The sequence below is a fragment of the Podarcis pityusensis genome (genome assembly GCF_964106645.2).
Source record: "Podarcis pityusensis genome assembly, chromosome: 2".
Lineage (NCBI taxonomy): Eukaryota > Metazoa > Chordata > Lepidosauria > Squamata > Lacertidae > Podarcis > Podarcis pityusensis.
In genome coordinates this window covers 63,624,486-63,648,691 of record NC_138029.1, presented here as the reverse complement: position 1 = coordinate 63,648,691, position 24,206 = coordinate 63,624,486, and the positions used below count along the sequence as shown (strand labels likewise).

The window sequence follows — 24,206 nt, the reverse complement described above, 5'->3', positions numbered from 1 at the left end:
GGAGCCCCCTTTCCTGTGTTTATTCTTTTCCTTCTCTATATATGTTTTGCTGTGGGGAGAGATTGCTCTTGATATTTGTAATTCCTATGCCCACCCCCTCCAGGCGGAATAGATTTGGCAGAAATAGCGCTAGATACAAAGGAGCGTGATTATTTCCCGACTAAATGGAAACTGGGTGCAGGGTGGGGGGAGAAGGGTGGGGGGAGAAGGGTGCCTCTGATATGTGGGCCTATTAGGGAGACAAGACATGCAGACATCACACTTGGGGGTATTTCAAATAGGGGACCCATGATTTATACCTACTGTGTACAATGTCTAAAAAAGCGACTTACTCCTTCTCCCGTTTTAGTTCTTTCTGTCTCCAGCCCCCAGAGTGCAGAATGAGACCTCTGCATCATAAAGGCCCCACTTGAGAGACCCCCACATGAAACGCAGCGAGGTTATTCCTGCACCACCACCCTGCACTGCATTTCAAACCACATTTGCAGAGAGTTGTTTGTGTAAGAGAGGTGGCAGGGATGTGTCCCCCGGATGCCTCTCTTAGGTTTCCCCACCCCTCCAGCTCTTCTGTTCATTAGGCTGTCGCCTGCACTCATCTATGCCAGTGCAGCGACTGTTAGGGTAATTTCACATTACTGCTTACTCCACATTCACTTGTCTAATTGGATTGAACCTGGTTTGAGACGGGGGCGGGGGGACACATGAGACAACAGTGTTCGTCAAGAAACTACAGGTTCAATACAGTTGTGTGGATGTGGCTTCAAAAATCAGCCATGGGAGCGCAATGGAAGTGGAGTAAGTGGCACTGTGAACACCCACTTACCTCCACCTTCCATTGCCCCCTGGATGCAGATCCCTAGACATTGTGAATGGCAAGTAGGATACTCTTGTGGTACCATCACTGCTTAATCTAAGCCAGGGATCACCAAGGCTCATTCTGTGACACCATTATCAGTTGCTGGACCCATGAGTAGTTTTTGTTTTTGTTTATTCTGCAAAGGGTGCCTTTTTACAGCACTAACACTTCAGCTTAGGGAGAAGAGCTTGCAAGGCAGCAGTTGTGGCCCTCAGGCAGGTTTTAGTCCCAGCATTGCTTACTTTATGCCCTTGGCTGGTATGAGCCATGCCTCAGTTTCCCTCAGTCAAGCAGAAAGTATAGCTTCAGTTCTGAGCTCCTTGAGATTCATCAGGAATCTGGTTTGCAGGCCCAGGTGCAGTGGAGCTGCAAGCAGTGGGGCCAAGGAAAGATGTAGAGGCAATAAGCACAGGACAACCAAAATGGGATTTAAACAGGCCACAACTTTATTGATTACAGGTGTCAGCAGTTTTTGGCCTAGGCATTGGGTGTGTATCTTGACTTAACCAGCCTGACTGCTGGTTGATTTTTGGCAAGGTTAACTAAAGTTAAGTAGCACCCTATAACATGCATCAAATCAGGGCAACCCCTCCAAAATCACTATTTGGGGGTGCTGTAGCCCATCAGGCCCTGTCGGGGCACCCAAACAGAAGCATCTCCCCAGAATCACCTTAAGGGGATATACTGATCCCTTTGGGTGGGACACCCCCCATCCAATTAAACTAAGGATCCAACTCAATGTCATATCTGCCACCCGAGTGGCTAGGGCCTGAAACAAGTTGTTTATTATAAGTGGTGAAAGGCATAATAAAAAACAAGAAGGGTGAAGTATCTAATTAGGCACAAAGTCTTCTTTTCCTTAAGAGCATTCTCACACCTGTCTCTGTGGGCCTCTCCCATACCATTTGTGCACATGTGAATATTGTTAATGCAAAGTATGAAGAGGAATAGAGTGAAGGTTAGCCTGAATTTACACACAGGTTGCTGTAGGGTTTTCCAGGAGTGATATTTTTGTGGGAAATGCAAGCGCCAGTTTAAACCTCACATACGGAAGCACCTTACCATTCAATTTTAGCACCACAGAGCCAAGAAATGACAAGATTCCCGCTGCAAATCTTATTTCCCAGGCAATGAATATAAGCGTACCTTCACAGCATGTCTCATTTCCTCCTTTGCCTCTACTAAGTACTAGCAAGAGGTAGTTAACTCTACTCGGTAAGGTGATTCTTCTATTTCTGCAGAGGAGGCTCAGATTAAGAGAAGCCAAGCTGTTTTAGAAACTAGCAGGCCACTTCTCCCTGTAGGTAGATGACACTGGTCAGGTCAAGGTTGAAAAAGTCAAAGCTTTGCTTTCTGGTTGAAAAGTAGCTGCCCATGAAGAGGAGAAAAGGACACACATCTTCATTCTTCTTCACCTCTGCTTTAATGTTTACCATCAGGGGTCAATGAAGTCTTGGCATCTACAAATCCACCAGGATATGAACTGCATGCCTGGTGTGGAAGCATCCTGTAGGAAGCATGTTTCATAATACAGTTTCACTTGTGGGAAGCCTGGTGGCATCACAAATCATCATCTTCTTAGCAGAGCTTAAAGGGCTCTGTCTTTAACCAGCTCTTGCTTCTCTATGGAGCATTCCTTCTCTGTGGATGTACTAGCCTAATAAATGAAAACGACCAGTCCCATAAAAGACTGTGGTGCAGTGAAGTTGTCACAACAATTAGGATCCCAAAGGGATGCAAAAAATAAAGCAAGTTTTGTATACGTGTGGTTAGGGTTATGGGGTGGGGTACAAGTTTTATGTCCAAAGCTTGAACTTGTGTGTGCTTTAAGCCAGAAGGTAGTACAAACCCCCAATATCCACAAATTTGGGAATTACAGAAATATGGCACCCCCACTCCCCGAGTCCCCTAGACAAGCCTTCCTTGCACACCTTAAACTAGACATCTGTCCCCAGGTACAGAGGAGGATGTTGCCTCATCCCCAGTGCTGAAATAGGATTCAGCTGTCAACCCAATTGGATTCCATGCATGGAGTGGAGGACACCACCATCTTTGCCTCTGACAGAAAAATATATCGGCCAGGCCTGCTTGACTAACAGGCACAAAAGAAATTATATGAAATAAGCAAGCCTATGCAAATTTTCTTAACCTGACACAATTTATATAGACTGCAGAATGCAAGTTTCTATTTCTATAACATGAGAATATTTTAGCCCTTGTAGCTGCTGTCACTATAATCTTTGCCACCAGGTCATGTTTTAAAATTTCAGCAACATCAGATTCAAGTTGGGTCTTTTGCACAAAAACTGCATTGGTGTCAATCTTTCCTTCATTAAAATGCATTATTATTGGCAGGCACTGACTGCCATTTGTACCAAGAGACATTTGATAAGACAGAAGGTGCTTAATGCTTTCCACCAGTGGAAAAAGTCACTATTCAGGGGGAAGGGGGAGAAGACAATGTGAAAAATTGGAAGGGGAAACATGCCAAATGCTTGAATGAAGGAGACAATTTGTCACTTTTTATAACAGGGATTTTTTTTCTTTATTACATCCACATTGCTGATTTTTCTTTCAAATGCCATTTGATTGGGAAAGCTTCCCTAAGTGGATCTAATGCACATTGAACCTCTCTGTTGGGAAAATCCCCACCCCTCACCTCACCCCAGTGTTTCTACTCAAGCTAGTTATCAATTTCCACTTCAGCCTTAGAGTATTGGGCAAAAGAGGGTTGCAGAGGGCTGGACTAGATTATCCCTGTGGTCCCTTCAGACTCTACAAGTCTATGAAGGTCATGAAACTAATGTGATACATATGTAAAACAGCCAGTTCTTCCCATCCCCCCCCCCACTCAGAATGTGTCAAAGAGATAGGAAATGGCACTCATTTGGGGTAGGCAATGTGTTGAAGATAGAGGCAGAGCTAAGATTTGGCAGCTGTGGCAAAGGGGGAGAAAGGGGGGGAAGAGTGCTTTGGTGAAGGGGATTGAAGGGGGTAGGGGTTAAGATTAGGGATTATCATAAGAAAAGGATGAACTGCTGCAATCTTCCTTCTAAACACCTGACCATTCTCTAGAAGAGTGGTTTTCAATCAGTGTGCTGGGGTGCCTTGAATGATGGTTGGGGTGCTGCAGGCAACATTGGCCTCTGTCCCTCTTCACTTCCCTTCCCTTCCCTCCCTCCTCTGATGCCCTCTCACATCTCTTGCACAGCTGTTTGTTGCAGTAGCCCTGGCTACAAACTCCCAGGGCGAATGGTGCTTCTGGGGCTGGCCAGGGGGTGCTTCTCAGGCCCCAGTGGGGTAGTGGGAGGAGGCACCTCTCTTTGGGGCGGCGGGATGTGTGTGTGTGTGTGCAGCTCAGAGACCAGGGGCAGCAGCTGCGGCGAGGAGAGGGGAGAAGAGAGATTTCCCCACAAGGGAAGGTGTTCAAAAAGGGGTGAGGGGCTGCCAGCTCTGCAGGCAAGGGGTGACCTAAATGGGCTCCTGAGCCCCCCAGGGGTGCCACAGAGAGAATGTAGTTGGTCAAGGGAGCCATGGACCCAAAAAGGTTGAAAACCTCTGTTCTAGGTTTTAATGTGCTGTTAATAAAAAAGGAGCATCAATGACAACGGATCATGATGGCTTTATACTACCTCCAGGATCAGAGGACACATCTGTTACCTTTTTGTCTTGCTTGTGGGCTTTCCAGAGGACCACTGTGGGAATCAGGATGCTAGACTGTGCATGGGCCTTTTGCCTCCACCAGCCTGGCTCTTCCTAATGTTCTTTTGAACATTCCCACTTTTAAACATGTAGGCATGTGGGGTACGTGACTTTATTCGGCAAATATCTCATGTATTGGGGGTTTCTCCCTCTCTTCTCTTCTTCTCTCCAACAGAGGTGCTTTCTCAATTGTCAGGAGGTGTGTGAAGGTGTTGTCAGGACAAGAATATGCTGCCAAGATCATAAACACCAAGAAGCTCTCAGCTCGTGGTAGGTGCTGCCTGATCTTACTACATGTTGGAAAGGGATTCCTCAGACCTGTGTGCTGCAGTGAACGGCACTTATATATTTTTACATGCTTTGGGAACTGATGTGGTGACAATTGCTACAAGCACATGTTTAAAGGAACAAGTCTAGGCACACATTTTCATACATGCTAGAACCATTACTTTTACCCATTCATCCATCCGTTTAGTGTAGGATCAGCTGGCACCTAGGAAGGTAATCCCCCCCCCCCGCCCAGCTGTAGAACTAGAGTGGCCACATGCAAAACCCTGCATGTGACTGAAAGCCATACTTTCCATCAACATTGCTGCTCCATCTCCAACAACCCCTTTGCACCCTTCTTTCAATCCCTTAGGCCCAGCCCACAGGACAGCATTTAAAGCAAAAAACCCACCTTTGGATCTTGTACGTTCCCACCTCCTTGAAACTGACACACAGTGAAGAGGAGAAATGGAATGAGAATAGGACAGAGGGAATGGCCTTCTTGAACTGCTAGAGAGATATATATGGTTACTATCCCTTACAATCCTTGATCTAACATTTGAACTGCAAAGAATGCTACGTGGCTGGTTTTCCAGCCTTCCCACAACTAGGTGGTTGCTTTTCCCATTCTATGGATGGAGAACTGAGGCTCAGATAGTTTCTTGTTCTGAGGCTAGGTGTAAACTCATAGCTTTGGCCTGTGCACAGTAACTAGTAGCCACACTGCCCCTTTAAGGCTTTTGAGGTTTGGGATTTTGTGCTGTCAACACAAGAGACAGACACAAGAAAGAGCAGCCAGCACCCAGTTCCCAAAGAGATTCTTTCTTCAGTTATAACAATCAGTTCAGGGTTTTTGAATTACAGAAACTTTGCAAAACTATTGATTCTATTACTATGGCGAAACAACTCTAAAATTTTACAATCAATAGCCCTTCTTGCTTCTTGTAGCTAAAACCCAACTTTTCTCCAATTACTTTTAAACTAGGTAATATCAAGAGTGTTTTCGCACATCACTTTTGAGCCTCTGTCTCGCTATTGTTGCTAAGTGGCAGAGAGAGCAGAGGGACAGCATTTGCAATGCAAATTCTGGTGAATATAAGTTTTACATTCATAATCATAAAGCCTGCTTTAAGAGCTGCTTTAGGTTTTGTGTATGAAAACACTCATAAGAAGCAAGTCATCTTTCCTCCAGGCATTTTTGAAGAGCATATTGTCTTATAAAACAGCAAACATACAGACAAGCCGCATCAGAGTAGCATTACATGGTGAAATCACCACTTGGATGGGTGTCAGTAAGCAGAGGCTTTGGAGAATGTCAAGCATCTCAGTTATGGCCTTGGTGATGGTTAATGCCCTGAGCTGCCTGCCTTCCAGTAGAAAAGCCATGCTCAAGGGCCAGTCAGAGCTCCTGTCTTCAAACCCACCCTTTGAACTGTCAAACCCTAAATGCTTGCTGGTGGCTCACCCTCATGCCCTTCCTAATTCAATCCCCGGGACAGGACTCATAAATTTGCATAGCATGATGTTTTCCCTCATGCTTCCTAATGGGACTTGAAGGAAGTTGCCACCACAGTTTCTGTATTTGTCAATCATACTTTGCATGCAGGAGGCCTGAGGTTCAAACTCATGTTGAGAAAGACCCCTGCATGAGGATCACTGCCAGTCAGAGTAATAGAATAATATTGATCGATAGGTTGATTCAGCAGCCACACTCAAAATATTATGTCTCTGCACCTGCGCATAGCCCCTTTGTTTCTCCTTTTGCCTGAGTGGGCAAAGAACCCAGGAAGTCACATTCAAACATAGTTTCCCATTACATCTGAATTAGAATTATGGTTAATGGCTTCCAACAAACCAAGATCTGGAAACCAGCTTCATATTCTGGCTTGTTTGGATGCTATTAACCATAGTTTTCTGGTTCAGATCTGACTGGAAGCTAGGGTTAAATGTGGCTTGTTTGCACATTCAGCTAAAAGGAGCCTCAAAGCAGTTTGACATGGATGCATGAAGCTCATTAATATACAGGCAACAAGCATTTTGCACAGGGGTTGCATTCCTGAAACCGCCCCCCCCCAACATTGGCATGTAAGCCTGCCCCCAACCCTGTGACACCCCCTTTTATGTCTATTTCTGGGTTGCAGCGATGCGATTTTTGAATGTATGCAAACCGGGAGTTGTGTGTATACTTTTTTGCCCTTGCCTTTGACACCTGAGATGTTTTTAATACAGAATTTTAAATTTTTATAACCACCCACAGGACCTGCTAGTAAAGGGTAGGTAATAAATATAAAAATAACAACAAAGCTCATTAAGGCTTTGTCCAAACAAGCCCCAGTGTAAGGGAGCTTCATAAGCCTCTCCATTTACCTCTCTGTGCTGCCCTGGAGAAGTGGGATGGGCTGTCCGTCCTGCAGGCTCCTTGTGCTCCCCATGCAGAGAGAGGGAATCTGGAAGGACTTATTTAGTCAGTTAATTAATATGTATTCCCCCAAACATGCCTGCTGTCAAGGGGATTCAAAATACCACCTTCCTTTTAAACCTATTAAAGTGGTGTGGCATTGACTCTAGAAAAGACACAGTCAATCAGTATTAACCTCATATTTTAAAAAGGTCATAACAGATTAATTAATGCGGTGGTTATAAACCTCTGCACAGGCAAGTGTTCAGCAGCAATGGAGCAGATTTCCCTCAGTCTTTAGGGGGAAGATAAGCAGGGGGAGAGATATTGCTAAACATCCTTCTGCAAGAGATTCCTCGGCCAAAGATGCAGTGCCCTGGGCTTAAGCTGTGTCACAGAGCGTAGTCCGGGGACAGCAGCCAGCCAATTAGGTGACAGAGGAGCCAAAGAGAGGGAACCAGATTGTGTGCAATGAACTGCAAAAGGCAACTGAGGAAGTCAGAGGAAGCTGGGTGACAAACCGTCTGAGGCCGGGTCTCTGGGGTTTCTGTGACAGAGATCACCAGAGGGTGTGGAGGGCAGGCAGGTCAGCTGTAAGAGTTGCAGAGTCTGCTTCAGAGGGCAGAGACAACCTGGGGGCCCTGTACCTGTGAGAGAAGCATAATTTGAGACTCTGAGTTAACAGTGGTGCAAACAATGCCTTGTATGCTTAGTGCAAGTTGAAGAAAGCATGCTCGTCGTAGTTTTTACCTGTAGGAGTACAATAGGTTACTCTGAAGAATAACTGGGAAAAGGAAATGCCATTTGCACCCAGGTGGTGGGGCTCGTAGTTCAATGGTTAGAGGACACGCTCTGTGCTCAGAAAGCCCCGTGTTCGGTTTCCTGCTTCTCTGGCGGAAAGGATCTCATGTTGCAGGACTGGGAAAGATGGCTTATTGAGGCCGTTGGAGCCGCTGCTTGTCAGTGAATATGCTGGGCAAGATGGACCAATGCCCCAAATAAGTCCATATGGAATTAGATCCCCAAATTTCAATTTTGGCACTCTGATTTACAGAAGGCTGTATTCTAACTGAATGCCCACTCTGACAGTAGTCTATTTGAAGGAGCCTTCTGTTTGTAAGGTGTACAGACAAGTCCAGTCTAAAGATAAGGAGCCATAAGAAGGGGAAGCAGCAGGGACCTGAAAGTTGTTCATCAACAGTTGGCAGCTGGACAATAGTTTTAGCAGACACACCGGTCACCTGGTCAGTCTTCCCAACTGGATGTATTGTATTTCTATTTGAACTCTAGCACCTATTTCTAAATTTGTATATTATATAATAAAAATGTAAGAGTGCTGTCATGCTGCAGTTTGCTTGGCCACAGAAAGGTGGCACTGCAAATCACAGTATGATGAAAGGCGGTGGATGGGCAGCTGAGATGAGTCATGGAGGGACAGCCAGAACAGGCTGCAGCAGCTCCCGCCCCCCATCCCAATCCACAGGCTCCTTCGCCTGCCACTCCTGGGGCCCCTGCCTCCAGGATCCACACCTGTATACTAACTGGCACCGCTGCTTGCCAGCTTCATCCTCCTCAGCCCACTTGGGGCTCTGCTGCTTCTGCCACCACCATTTAGGATGATGAGTTGGGCTGTCAGGAGCAGCAGTGCAGGAAGGAAGAAGATGGCCAGTGGCCAGCCCCTCTGGTAATCTGCTGCCGCCGCTGCCGCCACCGCCACCACTGTATCTGGTGGTATATTACGTGAAAACTGTATATATATTAGCACATGCAAATTTCATGCAAATCTGTCTCTTCTGTTTTGGTGATGCATTTCCTCTTTTTTAGTGATAGGTAAGTGGCCACCCTAGCTAGACCAGACGGACTGGCTCCTATTGGAAATATTAGATGCTCTTGTAACAAGTTGAGGAGTTGCCGCCCACTACTATTTCAGGTCTGTGCCTGTTCCAACAGTTCTCCAATTCATTGAGGGTGCATGATATAACTGAGACTTCTAATGCACTGAGACCTTTGGGCATGTGCTGGAGGCCAAGGGACGTCCTTAGCCATGTCTTAGGTGTCTTTGTACATATGCTGATTATAGAACCCATTCCAAATCATCTAATCTAAACTGGAGTTCAGGTAGACAGAAATGGTCTCATTCTAAAATATGCCGGAACTGCTCATATCATAGTGTACTGCACCTACCTTTGGCTGTTTAGCATTGAGTTAATGCTGAGGAATCATTTTCATTTGGTAACCACAGTTAGTGCTTGTTTACTTGCAAAACTGCTGTAGACTATAGAGCTTTCTCTCGTATCTCCAGTCAACGAACTAATGAGAGGCAAACCAGGGGATAATAAGCCTATCACAGGTGTCTGCTCCTGCTTAAGGTGATTTTGTGAAGTGTTCCCTATAATAACTATACATGTCAGGAGCAGAATGTATGCACAGGCAAAAAGAGGAATATTACTTCATTGAATAATGCTAATCATTGCTTGATCAAAGGTTTAAAAAGCCGTATGTTACAGATTTTATTTTATTTTTCTTCGGTTGAAGCTTGTTTTACATCAGTGGATAGTAAGGAAAATGGAAACCCTAATAAACTCTCCCTTGGTTCTGCCTTTCCTTTTAATTTGCATTTACTATTCTCTCTAGCTCTCTTCAGGGGGAAAAATGAGTGGGCTTGACAAAGTGATAATTACCGAAGGAACATTATCAGTCTGTGTTATGAAGCAAGGTTAGCAAGCCTACAGTGGCCTTTTTTGATCTTAAAACCCCATCAACCTGTACCAACAAAGCCATGACAGTCTGTTACACAGAGCTTCCTCTCACATAGTTTTTGACATAATTATGTGAATTTGTGTTCTCAACATCAAAATATGCCATCTTTGATCAGGAACCATGCAAATGTGTGGAACTATTTCTCACCAATGTGGGGATAGCTCCAGGCGTTCAGTGGAAACACTCTGCATTTGGACCTCACCATAGTTGGTTCCAGCTGTTATTTCTAATAATTTACTTTGCGTATGACTTTCATCCTCCCCAAATCATGCATTTTTCTGGATTTTCTGGACTGAGTTTCAGAAGCACAGAGTACGTGCATTTGGTTACAGGACTAGTTGGTGACATAGGCCAATATGAAGAGATGAATGGGGGGGGGGATTAACAACAACAACAACAACAACAGCAAAAAACCAGGGTGATGGAGTGATATCATTTCTAACTAATCTCATACCTGTTTTCTTGGGATGGCTGTATATTTTACATTTCTAACATAAAAAATATCTCTGTCTCAACAAACTGAGTGGAGACAAAAAGCACAGTAATATTAGAAAGAAATCTCCAAATTCAATGGCTTGGGCATTCAGGCCAATAGGATGCTCAGTCTATCCAGGATTGACACTTGACAAACACATATCAAAAGCAGGATAGAGAAATAAACATCCTATGGTTTATATTGCTGGGTTTTCCCTTTTATCCTTTTGAATGGGTTTGAGCAGAGAGACTGTAGGCATGCCCAGGTGTCATTTTTATTGTGCATTTATGATTATTTATGTTCATGATGGTATTGGGGCATTTATATGGGATCTCACTTTCAACACTGTTTACATTTGCAAAAGTTTCAGGGCAGACATAATGCTTCATTTCCAACCAATGCATGTCCCATAACTTCCTGATAAAATCCTGTAATTTTTCAAACCAGAAATGTTTCAGGGTTGTTGTTTTTTTGAGGTGTGTGTCCTGTTTTTGTTGTGCTATAGTGGCGTAAGAGTGCTTTTCTTAGATGACAAAATTGAGGAAGCATTGCAACAACCAATAAAGCAGAAGTATGTGTGGTTGGTCTAGTATATGTCCCCCACTAGTGTATTATTATTGCGTTCCTGTTATGTTGCAGAATCCACCCTGTCCCAGTTCAATATTCAAAGGCTCATGATTCTGAAAAGGCAAATGAAAGATTATGCATAAAGTGTTTGTGGTTATATACACAGTTTCCATGCAAATCATTCAAGGCTGATGGGTTCCCAGTACAATGGGCCTATCTTGTCTTGGTAGCCTACAAGGGCAGGACAAAGCCAATGGAGGTATGGGTCACCAAGCGCCCCCCCCCCAATGGAATCCAGTGTTATTTCTGTTTAAAATCAAGTATAGCATTCCAGTGGCTTCCACGTCGCACATATCACTTTACCAGGATCAGAAAAATTAACAAAAAACTCTTTAAGGTTAACTTGATTTTTTTCAGGGAATAGTACAAGTATGTATTTGTCAGCACTGAATTCCTTGACTCTCCACTTGCTCAGCTAGCAAAACAGCTGTTTCACTCCTCAATCCACTCACCATTCAACAGTCTTGTGACTTTTATTCCTTTTGTGCTATGAATCAGGAAGCTGCCCATTCAGCTGTTTCTTGGTGGCCTTAGCAAGGCATTCTCTCTAAGCTTCAGTGTACCCTACCTACTATATGGGGATAATGACACTCCTTCACCTTACGTTGTTGTCGTGAAGGTTACAACATGATAATGCATGTGGTGCTCTTTCAACGCGTGGAAGTGCTTTACAAATGCCGCATATTACGATACTTCTTATTAGCATTTGGTGAAACTTTTCTTCTTCTTTTGGAATGTTTAGAGAGGACTGTAGGCTTAATTCCTTTTGGATTGTATGTGCGCAATACATTTAAATTACAGTGGTACCTTGGTTGTCAAACTCTTTGGTACTTGTACATTTTGGCTCCCAAACACCGCAAACCCAGAAGTGAGTGTTCTGGTTTGTGAACATTCTTTGGGACCTGAACGTCTGACGCTGCTTCCACAGCTTCTGATTGAGTGCAGGAAGCTCCTGCAGCCAATTGAAAGCCGCGCCTTGGTTTTTGAACGTTTTCAGAAGTCGAACGGACTTCCAGTACAGATTCCTTTCGAGAACCAAGGTATAACTGTACATTTAAACACATCCCACCCAAAGAATCCTGGGTATTGTGTTCTGTTAAGAGTGCTGGGAATCTGGCCAGGTCCAATACATTTTGGCACTTGAGGTGAACCACAAAATGGCATCCCCCTCCCCTCCAGAGAAAAAAGATGAGTGAAGATCTACATCAGGAACAAGGGGGGAATAAAGATCTGCATCGGGATCTCGACTGCTACATAGTCTCTGCTGTGCCTTATTCTCAAAAGAAAGCACAAACCCTGGGTAAGCACCTGGAGCCCCTGGAATCTCGCACCGCTCGTGGAGATTGGGGTGGCTTGTATCACTACTGTTATGCCCTATACTCCCTATAGAGCTATATAAATTACAGCATAGCAGTCCGTAAGTTGGCTTTTTCATTGCCATTCCCAGGAGTTTAGATTCATGATTTCCACCTCTGCATACTTGAGAGCCGCAGGCTTAAGCTGCTAGTCATTTCTCTTGGGAGTTATCCCAGCAGCACTCCATCAATACCCATTTCTTGTGGCAGCTTAGTTTGATGTTTTCTGTCAATATCAGGCAGGCTGCGTGTCAGAAAGGAAATGCCTCTAAATGCAACTTTGGGGGAGTTTGAGAGTCAGAGGACAAAAGCCTTCCAGCTATGGAAGATTTATTGGTTGGAGCTCTAAGCTGGGAGGAACTGCATTGTGTTTCATAACTGGATGGCATTCAATGTAGAGCATATGAAACTGAATTGAGCTTTATATAATGCATTTCATACCCGAGGTGTCAATACACTTTATAAGGCAGTGAGTAGGAGCAGTAAGTGTGCAAGCAAACAAGAGGAGCCTGTATGTGCGCAGCTGTCACTCAAATGCAGCTTTTAAACTTTCCTTCTTGCAAATGGAAGGACTGGCCCAAGGCACCGTCAATTATTTTCCTCCCAATAATTTTCACAAGTTCCTCAACTCCCACCTGAACAATCAGAGAAACATACTGGGGGGTTTTCTGACATCCTATTTACTGTATATGGTTGCCAGCCGGTCATGATATAAATCTGACATTTATATAATGCTGCAATATTTATGTTTCAGCCTAGTGTGATGGAACTTATGCTTCAAAATATCTGTGGCATGTTCCTCTGCAGAGATCTTGTCCCATTTCCCACTTCTGGTCTCCTCTGTGGCAATGCACGGGTGGATAATTTGCCAAAACATCTAGCTGCCTGTACTTCCTGTAGTCCTGGTACGACAGATCTTTCTGGTGTACCTGGAAACATTCTCAGGGCTGCCTAGAAATTTCATCATCACCAAGATACTACTAGATTAAAGCAACGACAGAAGGGTCACCACTAGGGTTGCCATATGTAAGGGTCATGACGCAAGTGTAGATTTTGGCGAATTTCCTTAAAAATAGCTCAAAAACTTCCAGCAACTTCTGTGTCCAGATGTTCACTTTTTGAAATATGGCGGCCTTAGTTACCACACATAAATGAATATCAATGGAACATGACATGGGCATAAGGGCATGAACATGACTCTGGAAGTAAAATTAGATTTAGCATCATTACCAAAGAAATACATTACACTGGGTTGGGGGAAATAGCTGGGAGATGGCTACCACCACTCCAAATTAAACTAATGATTTTAATTGTCTTGTGCTGTTTTGATTGAAACAGTGAAATGCAATGCAGTTTACACCAAGCCCACTGATATGACATACAACAAAATGAAAGTGCATAAATCCTTTCTATACATGTTTTAAAGGGAGAAAGTAGGAAGACGCGGAAAGATGGGGAAGGGCAGTGGTTTAGTGGGATGGCTTTGCATGCAGAATATCCCAGGTTCAATTCCTGGCATCTGCAGGTAGGGCTGAGAGAGAGACTCCTGCCTGAAACCCTGGAGAGAGGCTGCTAGTAGTCAGTGAAGACAACACTGAGCTAAATGGACCAATGGTCGGATTTCGTAGAAGGCACCTTCCTATAATCCTGTGATACATCTGAAAAGGAACCAATGGTAGGTCATCAAAGTGCCCTAGGAATAAAAAGAGCTTCAGAAAGGAAGGAGTAGGAGTTCCTCCATCATAGCAACAGGTTGTCCCCTCAATAAATACAACGTAATAGCTAGGTGCCCAAACTGGAGCTTGACAGGTGCCACCACTGAAACCTTTCCTAGACTCCCTTTCATTGTCAGAGTGCTCTAAGCAGCACCAGCAACTGAGTCTAGCTGCCATTTTTAATTTCCCACAATGCCCCTGTCATAGTGTTGCTCTAGGGAACTGTGGGGAATTTAAATGGTGTCCTTCAGACGGCTGACATTGCTTGAAGCACTGATTCTGGCAACCATCATTGCCATGAAATCTGCCAGGGCCTCCCTTAAGAGAAGAGGACCTACTGGAGGGTCCTTTACCCAGGCCCCACTCAAACTCGGAGCAGGCCTAGATGAACACCATGTCAATCATTTTGGAAAGACTGTATAGGGATGTCATTTTTTTGGTCAACTGTTACATATCACTTTACGAAATTATCGGATGACTCATTTACATCTCACGGCTGCCCCATGGAAGCCATTTTGAATTTTACATTTCTTCACTACAGAGGATGCCGCTCCACAGTGAAACACTGGTGTGCAGCTGGATTTCAGATCTATTGGGGCCAGGGAGCATGGGGAAAATCCCTGATCTATGTGGCAAGGTAGCTCACGACTCATTACGTGATAGCGACTCCCTTGTGGATGGCCAATGCGAGGGCACCTCCACAGGTGAGCTGCATCATGCATAGCAGACCTCAGCTGCCAAAAAGTGACCAGGCTTTTCTCTGTCAAAAGAAGCATCTTAAGTTCCGCCCATTGCACATGAAGAGGCAGCGTTAATGGGGAAGGAATGGCTGGTGCCTGTGTGCTGCTGCTTCTTTTGGGATTCATTTTGACTTTGTTTTCTGAAAATTCAAAGTGGGGGCGTTCCCTTCAGCAGAGCTGCTAGTACTTAATTAGTGTGAATAAGAAGCCTGGAAATGGGCAAAGCTTTCCCTTTGTTTCTTCATGACACCATTATTCATCTCTCCAAAAGGTAAAAAAGAATGAAATAAAGGAGCTACTTTCAGGCCCCCAAAATAGAACAGTACTTTGCAGGCTTCCCACACACAGCCTTGCCAGTGTAACACAATCCCCAGAAACCACAGCATTGCAGATCTTCCAGCCTTGGTTCATTGCAGTCTGCTGGAGAGACCGACCTGGTCCTCCCACCTCCCAAGTAGCTTCAACCAGTGGGGTGAAGTGGACAGGTATGTTAAACTGCAACCAAAGAGACCTGTGTTCAAATCCATGAACTTCACTGAATGACCTTGGTCCAGTTGCTCACTCTTAGACTTAAACCGACTGCCACACAGGATTATGTTGAGAATGACGTGAGAAAAATGCAGGCATGGTGGAGCAGTGGAAGAGGGAGAAACCTCTGCTAGCAATTAGTTTAGGTTTCTGGAAAGGATGAGGGCGTGGCAGAAGAAGAGGTGAAAGAGTGTATGTGGGTGGTGGAGGGGTGGCAGAGAGGGGGAGAGAGGAGGTTGGTATATTCACTGCTGGCATGGGGCTATGTGGTCATTGACATAAAAATCAGACCATTGATCTATCTGACTCAGTATTGTCTACACTGACTGGCGGCAGCTCTGCAGGGTTTCAGAGTGGGAACATTCCCTGCTGTACCTGGAGATGCCAGGGATTGAATCTGGGACCTTCTGCATGCAAAACAGATGCTATGACCCTTTCCCATAGAGGACAGGTGTCTGCTGCATGATGTATCACATTCATCATATCCAGCCACAAGGTATACTAGATTCATAAGAGATTCACTTGTCCGGGTTGTTCTGGTGACCTGGAAGGCTGAAGGAGCCATTTAGACCTGGGCGTTGCACATCCTGCAGATACATTCGCTCCTGACATACCGGTATTTCACAGGTTTATTAGTATTATTGGCTGATAAAATATTGTGTGTAGACTCTGGCATATTGAGTCCTTTTCATTTCTAACTCAACTTCTTCCAAAATGTAATGGCGCAGGACTTCGATAACTTGCTGCCACTGAGAGCAGATGGTGTGATTCTTCTGAAGGGTGCGCCCTCCTGGACTGAGTGCTTCGACGCTCCATGTGAATGCAAGTTGGCAGCAGGCAAGGGAAGGAAACACAGCAGTCTCCAGATCTTTCAGGAAGCACAGATTGAGTTACATTATTTCTTTCCTCTCCACCTTAATCCATCCCCCGTTATTTTTAAAATCTTCCCCCCCTTTTCCCTCTTCTCAGACTCACAGGAGTACATCCTTATAGCAAGAAACATCTGCAGTCCTCTGTGCATTTACTCAAGAGCAAATTCTGCTGTGCTCAACGGAGCTTAGCCCCAAGCAAATTTGTTTCAGATTGCTGCCTTAGGTGCAATTCAGATGAAACAGGCAACCATGGTTTCTCACTATGTGAACAAGGCATGTTGAGCCTTGACTTCCCGTTCAACTCCTGTTTCATGCACTGGATTAGAAAATTGCTGCAGGAAATTATATTCACAGAAAACAAATATTTTCCCAGTTATAGGTGATGTCCAGACTCAAGGAACTGTAGTTTAAAATATAATTACAGTGGTACCTCGGGTTACATACACTTCAGGTTACATACGCTTCAGGTTACAGACTCCGCTAACCCAGAAATATTACCTCAGGTTAAGAACTTCACTTCAGGATTAGTGAGAATTGCCAGGATCTAACTGGGCTGGGATTGAACTATGTTGTTGCATGCATGGAACAGAGTTGGCTCATGCAACTGGACTTTCCCCCTCCATCTCCTCGTTTCATGCACCTCCTAAATATACTCTTTGGGTTTTGGGGGGAGGGCAGAACAGGTTTAGGTTTCAGATACAGACTTGCTTTCACTGCTCATAGTTTACAAACCACAGTTTCCTATTTCAATGAACTATGATTAGTTTAAAACTCGTAACTGGATGTTCCCAATCTCCTTCTCTGTGTGTGTGAGGGAGGGAGGTGATGGGAAATAAGAACCTGAAGTTTGCTGTGGTTCATTTGCATAGCAGAAAAATACACTGCTAAATACTGTCTGAATCAAGGGTTAAGTGTACTTTGCAAATGACCTTGGATAAATAGCTATTGATGCATGGCAATCCTTTTAAAGTCGGCAGGACAATATTCCTGGATAGCCTGCTCCAAGGCCGCTACTAAGCTATTGTTGTGCCTCTGCAGGCTACCTGGGAAACTAGGTAAGGGGACAGCATCATTAGAGGCACTTTGGCTGTCAGGGAGAGAGTGGGATGCAGGCCAGGTTCACCAGCTGCAGCTTCCCTCTCATTAGGGTCCAGCAGTCAGCCAAGTAAATTGCAAGCTTCAAAGGTAGCTGATTACAGTGTAAGAAAAAGTCCTGCTAGTTCATGCCAATGGCTCATCTAGTCCAGCATCCTGTTCTCACAGTGGCCAACCAAGTGCCTACGGGAAGCCTGAAAGCAGGAAATCCTTGCTTTTTACATGCCCCATTAACAGCACAATTAGACTGCAAAGCACCCTCTCCCTCGCTGCAATCTGACAGGCAGTGGAATGGACTCTACCTTATAATGCATAGTGTGTGCTGTCTTAAGGATAGCCTGGCACACCTATTTCACCCACAGAACCCTGCAGAGGGCAGGGTACAATAATAAGAATATTCTGCTCACTGATCCTGTACAGCACCCTGCTGTTCTTCAGAGCAATCCTCTTTCAGGTGGTCAGGACACTTGCATACAGTGGTACCACGGGTTACATAGGCTTCAGGTTACATACGCTTCAGGTTACAGACTCCGCTAACCCAGAAATATTACCTCAGGTTAAGAACTTTACTTCAGGATGAGAACAGAAATTGTGCTACGGCGGCGCAGCAGCAGCAGGAGGCCCCATTAGTTAAAGTGCTGCTTCAGGTTAAGAACAGTTTCAGGTTAAGAACGGACCTCTGGAATGAATTAAGTACTTAACCCGAGGTATCACTGTATATGAATGCATGAAAATTTGTGCTGAATCAGACCAGAAGACTCATCTGCTACACTAATCTGCTTCCCACCATGGCTAACCAGATGCCTATGGAAAGTCCATAAAAGCAGAATGTGAATGCAACGGTGTTCTCCAGTTCATATTCCTCAGTGAGTGGTGTTCAAAGGCATGTTGCCTCTGATCCTGGAATTAGTATGTCATGAGGAGCAGCCATTGGTCATCTTATCACCCACAAGTTTTTCTAAGCCCATGTTGAAGCCACCTAAATTGGTGGCTAGTACCATGTCTTGTGGCAGTGCATTCTAGCTATGTGGTGCGTGAATCATAGAATTGCAGAGTTGGGAGGGACCCTGAGGATCGTTTAGTTCAACCTTAGCATATCAGCACCACTATCTAACTAACTGAGCTATCTAGCTGATTGATGTCAAGAAGTACAGTACTTCCTTTTCTCCTGATTCTCCCACCATTCAGCTTCATTGAATGAGCCCGGATTTCAGCATTAGGAAAGAGAGGGGGGTAAGGTGCTCTGTCCACTGTCTCCATAATATACATAATTTTATACCCCAAATCATCTTTTTCTCGATGCCTTGGATTGTGATTATAAAAGATGCATCACATGAATTAATGTAGGGTATTATTTTCCCTTTTCTTCCCTTTTATCCATTCTACTTCTCTCTCCCCCCACATTTGTATCTGTTCATTCAATGTTGTTTGTATTTTGTCTTTATTTTAAAAATTAAAGTTTTATTTTTATTTTTATTTTTCTTAAAGTTTCTTCCTAAACTGAAAAGCCTCAAAATGTTGCAACCATTCTGGGAGTTGCTGCAGCTCCTCGATCATTTTGGCTGCTCTTTTTTGCATCTTTCTGAGCAGCTCTAGAATATTATTTTTGAGGTGCTGGACCTTCAACAGGCATCCTGGTGAATAGGTTGCTGCATAGACAGAGATGTGCTGAGAGGAAGGCCGAAGGCGAGTGGTTAGGTGTGTTGCTTTAGATAAGTAAAGTAGTGGGAGAGAGGTGGAAAATGCAGGATTTGCCTTCCTTCCAGGTCAAAAGGGTGTTTTGAGTAAAGGAACAAAGGAGGCTTTTCAATTAGCCGACTAGTTTAAAAACTAAACTCCCCCACATATTTCCATTATTCATTTGCCATCAAACGCAGAGACCATTGTTTCAAGCGACATGTGCAGTACCCAGAAATCAGTAGCTTTACATATTCATAAGCAGAAGGTTCCCTGCTGCCCTGCCATGCTTCACGGTGACACCAGCTTTTGTTTGAATAAAGAGGGATTCCCCCTGCCTCTTCCCGCCTCCCACCCCCAGTGCAGATCCTGCCAAAGGACATGGTGACATGCTGTACTTAGAAACTCCCTTTCCCATTTCCTTCTACAGTTTGTGTTTGGATTGGTTGTTTTTTTAATGTACAGATTTTAATCTGTTTTTTAAAAAAATCTTAACGCGTCCAGGGACTGGTAGCAAGAGGGAACTATCATCCATAGGTACTTGTGAATATGTGTATGTGAAAAGTTATTGAGACCTTTCAATGCCTCTGGTTGTGCTGGATGTAGGCATGCGTGTATGAGCTGCCCCTATGTAGAAACTCTAAGATAAGACATTACTGGGAAGCATCAGATATTAGCTATTGGACTAGGGCAGCATGGAAGAGGAATGGTCTAAATTCTTCCAGCCACAGTCCCACTGCAGATAAATACAAACATATTTTGCAGTGAATGTGGCCATGTCTTGCAATGATTTCAGATGTTTGGGCTGGGATTTGGTGAGTCTCCTGAGAAAGGGGGTTCATCATTTACTTTGTTTTTATTTCTTTTCTGCCTTATCTGAAGGGTTTAGGGTTAATCATAACATGTCATCGCTGGCAAATCCTACTCACAGTCCCTGTGTGGTATGAAGAGTAGTTCATTCAAGTAGCTGGTCTCAATTGATGTTAGAGACTGACATTGGATGTAGGAAAGACTGTAGTATGTGTGTGTGTGTGTGTGTGTGTGTGTGTCTTAGGCCCAATTAATACAGTATCATGGCAACAGAGTTCGAAATTAGCAGGGCGCCAGGCGCATTTTGCACCTAAAGATTATCCATTTGCGAGTACTTCAAAAAGTCTGGGTGCCATTTTTTGTGCCTGGCTGACACTCAAGCATTACTGAAATGTATGTGCTTTGAAACGTCAACGTAGATCTTAAGGATAAACAGTATGTTAAGGAGTTTAACAATAAAGAGTAGAGTGTTTTGGAAACTGAAGTAAGGTACAAATATTTTTTATTATAAACATCAAATTAAACACGTATCTACAATTTCTGATAAAAATGTGATATTAACAATATGTCTCTTATGTGAATTGCTTATCAAAATAATAAATAAAAAGTGTTGCTGACACTCCGCCCCCCCAATGGCGACTAGATATTCTGTTTTGGCGCCCAGAACCCAGGTCCCAGGAACCATTTGGCTCCTAGCTTTTCTACCCCAGTTTCTAACCCTGCTTGGCAGCATCGTTGCTGCCATGAGGCCACTTCCATGTCGCACTCATCAGCATCAGGAGAGTAGCCACAGCTTGGATCACACTGGGTGCTTTCCACATCAACACCTCCTCAAGAAGTACTTGATCTGTGCTTACCTATATGATCAAAGCATACATTATGGATGCAGTGTGTGAGCCAGGTGTGGGAGACCTGTAGAAATTATGTTGCATAATCAAGCAATGTAGGACCTGGATTGAATGATTCTGCTCAAAATGTTGATGTGCATTTTTTATTGCATAGATATGTGTGAGCACAACTTTGCGGCACAGTGTGTCATTGCAGAAACACTGGGAGGAGTATTTATACACGAGTGCAAGTGTGTTTACTGCCAGCACTGTGCCAGGTGTTTATCTGAGCAGGTGGATGTGGGCAGGTACGTGTAAGGAAGGGTGTTTCAGCTCGCCATATGCTACACGTAGACCCTAAAGCAAAATAAGCCATTTTATAACTTTTAAGGTGGCAATTCTAATAGGGAATAAGAATATATTAAATACCACTATACAAAGAAGCTCTGGCCTCATTTAGAATCTGGTTTTAGTCAAAATAGAGACACTTAAATGGGAACAATTGCAAAGAAGAGTGATTGAATAATTGCTACGTTGCCAAACCCTATATGTGGAATTGCAAAAAGAGAAGAGAACAGAAGAGAACAGAAAAGTGGTGCCTTGTCTGTGTTGTAAAAAAAAAAGGGGGGGAGGCATTACTATAGCACACAACAGATAGGGGAAGAGGTATCTGTCATGATTCCCCAAAGGTGCAGGAAGCACTTTGGGATGTGAGGAAAAAAATTCAATCTGGTTCATATTTCCCAATACAGTATGTAGGTTTAACACAGCTATTCTTCCAAATTTTGCAGTGCAGTTCCCCAGCCAAAAAAATCCCTACAAAAATGTGTTTTATCAGGGGAAAGTGAATATATTAGTGAAGATAATACAAAAATGTTGAAAGTTACTTGCAAAACTGTGTGTATTAGGAGAAATCAACAACAAAAAAGGCTGACAAATTCTCATGGGGATGTAACGCTTTTTAAAAAATCAAAAACTGATGCAGAAATGTAATTTAAGATTGGAGAAATGGGAAACAGAGAGAAACTGAAATAGATGGATTCCCTAGAAGTACTCCCCCCCCCCCCCCAAGGCATGAACAGTAGGTGTGTGAGGAGTTTCCTGGATGCTCCTCCACAAAAGAATGACTCTGGACTTTCCAAACAATATTCCCTAGATCTTACCCTCCACATCTCTTTTACTTAAGACAGGCTTTGTACACACATCATTCTGGAATGAAGAGCGACCGAGCACTTGGTTTTCCTACCTAGCTGTGTTGCACTTTTTTTTTTGCCCTTGAAAAATGCTTCTTGACAAGCTGGATTCATTCCAAAAATAAAAGCTCATAGCATATTGATTTTGTATTTGCCCATCTGAAAACAGATGCAGGCGGTCCCAGCAATGGTGTGTGTGTGTGTGTGTGTGTGTATCCACACCTGCCCAGTGACATTGTGGGTGGGCATATATCAAGATCACAAGGGGAGAGTTTCAAACACATGCCAAGTAAGCACACCCACCTGCCTGGATGGCAGGATCTACGCAATAAATCTAGACTGAAAGCAGCATGTTAAGGATGAGCATGAATGGTTCCAGACTAATACAAACCACATATTTGTGCTGCGTATGGGTACCTTTCTTTCCTGAGGATGAGGAAGAAAGAATTCTTCTGTGCTACAGCCACAGACAGACAGGACTCTGCACTGGAAATTGTGGGGGGAAATCGAACAGCTTCCTCTTCCTTTTCCTTCGGGATATTTAACACAACTAAGTTTGCCACTGCCTGATTGTTGCTGTAGTTTAACTGTAGGTGCAACTCCAGCTGAATAGGAATAGGTATAAATGAAGCTGCCCTGAAATCTGTACCAATGCCTGGAGAGGATGCAAGACTGAGTAGACATGAATGCTAAGGAATGCAAAGGAAAGTTCCTCCACAGATCTCTTTCCTTGCGACTTCTCTGCATGTGAGTTCTTAGCACAGATGCATGATAGTGGGTTGTGTGCTAAAACTTGCTCCACAAGTAGATAGATGCTACAGAAAACCTGGTCACGTGGCTTTCTGTATCCTGGCAACCATGTTGGAAATAGTTTTCAGTATCCACCCAACAGCTTTTCTATATATTTTAGGGCTGTTTCACACAGAGGTAAACCAAGGTTGCTACTGAGAACATGCTTTCAGGGTCATATTTTATCCAGGCAACCTTTCTCATAATGTTGCCCAGACGCTGCATACATATTCTGAATCAAAATAAGAAAATGAAAATGTCTCAGATGTTGGTTTTACTGAAAGCTTCAAATCTAGTCATTTAAAACCATCCCATTTTAATTTCAGAGAGCTTTTGTATCATGCTTTATACCTATGTGTTGTAAACTGCTTGTGTGCGCAGCAGTGAAGAGGAGGGCCAAAATTAATAATCACAACAACAACATTAGAGGTAGAAGCAGTCATACGAAGGTCCTTGACCAGTATGCTTGTGTGACATTGTGTTTGTAGGTATTGCTTACAATACCTAGAAATATAATGTATGGAGTTGGCCCTGAAAAGGTAAGCAAATCAAACCCATAACAACGTATTATTATCACCAAATATAATCCATTCTGCATCAGTCTGGTGTGGATTCTGGGGCCCAATGTGACGGCCAGATCTATTCTAGGTGGACCACTAAGGCTGCATCTATATCCACTTATGTGGGAATACGCCCCATTGAACAGGGTGGGACTTAGTTTTGTGTATGTGAGGATTGTGCTGAACAGCTGCTAGTCTGTATATGCCTACTGAGAAGTAAGCCCCATTGAGTCCCATTACTCCTAGGGAAGTGTGCGTAGGATTGTAGCTTTAGTCTCCAGAGTTATTGTACCTCCTCCTTTCTTAAATTCGTGTTCCATTTTACTTTGTTGTTGTTTAGACGTATAGTGATGTCTGACTCTTCGTGACCCCATGGACCAGAGCACGCCAGGCACTCCTGTCTTCCACTGCCTCCCGCAGTTTGGTCAAACCATTTTACTTAGTGTCTCCTAATTTCCCTTTGTACCTTTTGAGTTTTAAGAAGAGCTGGATCTGTTCTGGCCGTCTCCTCCACACTAACTGCTGCTCCTTCTTTTCTCTCATTTCATAGTGACAGATTGCAATAGCACAAACAGAAGGAGAGGTTGCTTTGAGGAAGGAGACATTCATTTAGCATTTCAGTCCATATGACAGGAGATGGGTAAAAGCAAGGGAAAGGTTTATAACTGTCTGGTTCTGGCTCTTTCCAGATCCCTTATATGGGGCTGATGATCTCAAAGTATTCTGAAGACAGTGATGTAGAGACCCCATATACTTATCTCCCACATGTACCTTGGGTAGACATACATGCGGACTGGGGTGGTATTCAACTAAATAATTGCACTCATGGAAGGACTGCTGCTAGTGCAATGGGACTTTTCCTCCTCTGGTGTGGGTCCATGTTTCTGAGACAGGTTGTCACAAATAAATAGATTTTTTGCAATAAAAGAAAAAATAAAACAAATAAATTCATATTTGTTA

At 43.9% G+C, this 24,206-nt stretch overlaps 1 protein-coding gene across 4 annotated transcripts in view; it reads left to right on the top strand.

The window, feature by feature from the left end:
- Positions 1 to 24,206, top strand: part of CAMK2A (calcium/calmodulin dependent protein kinase II alpha) — a gene marked incomplete at its 3' end in the record, with an annotated part of 118,426 nt that overhangs the window by 14,721 nt on the left and 79,499 nt on the right. For all 4 annotated transcript variants that reach the window (XR_013981974.1, XR_013981975.1, XM_080991394.1 and 1 more), the window contains exon 2: positions 4,734 to 4,828. Coding sequence is in view for 2 of the 4 variants with exons in the window: in XM_080991394.1 (XP_080847520.1) it covers positions 4,734 to 4,828 (95 nt within the window). The remainder of the gene's footprint in view (positions 1 to 4,733; positions 4,829 to 24,206) is intronic.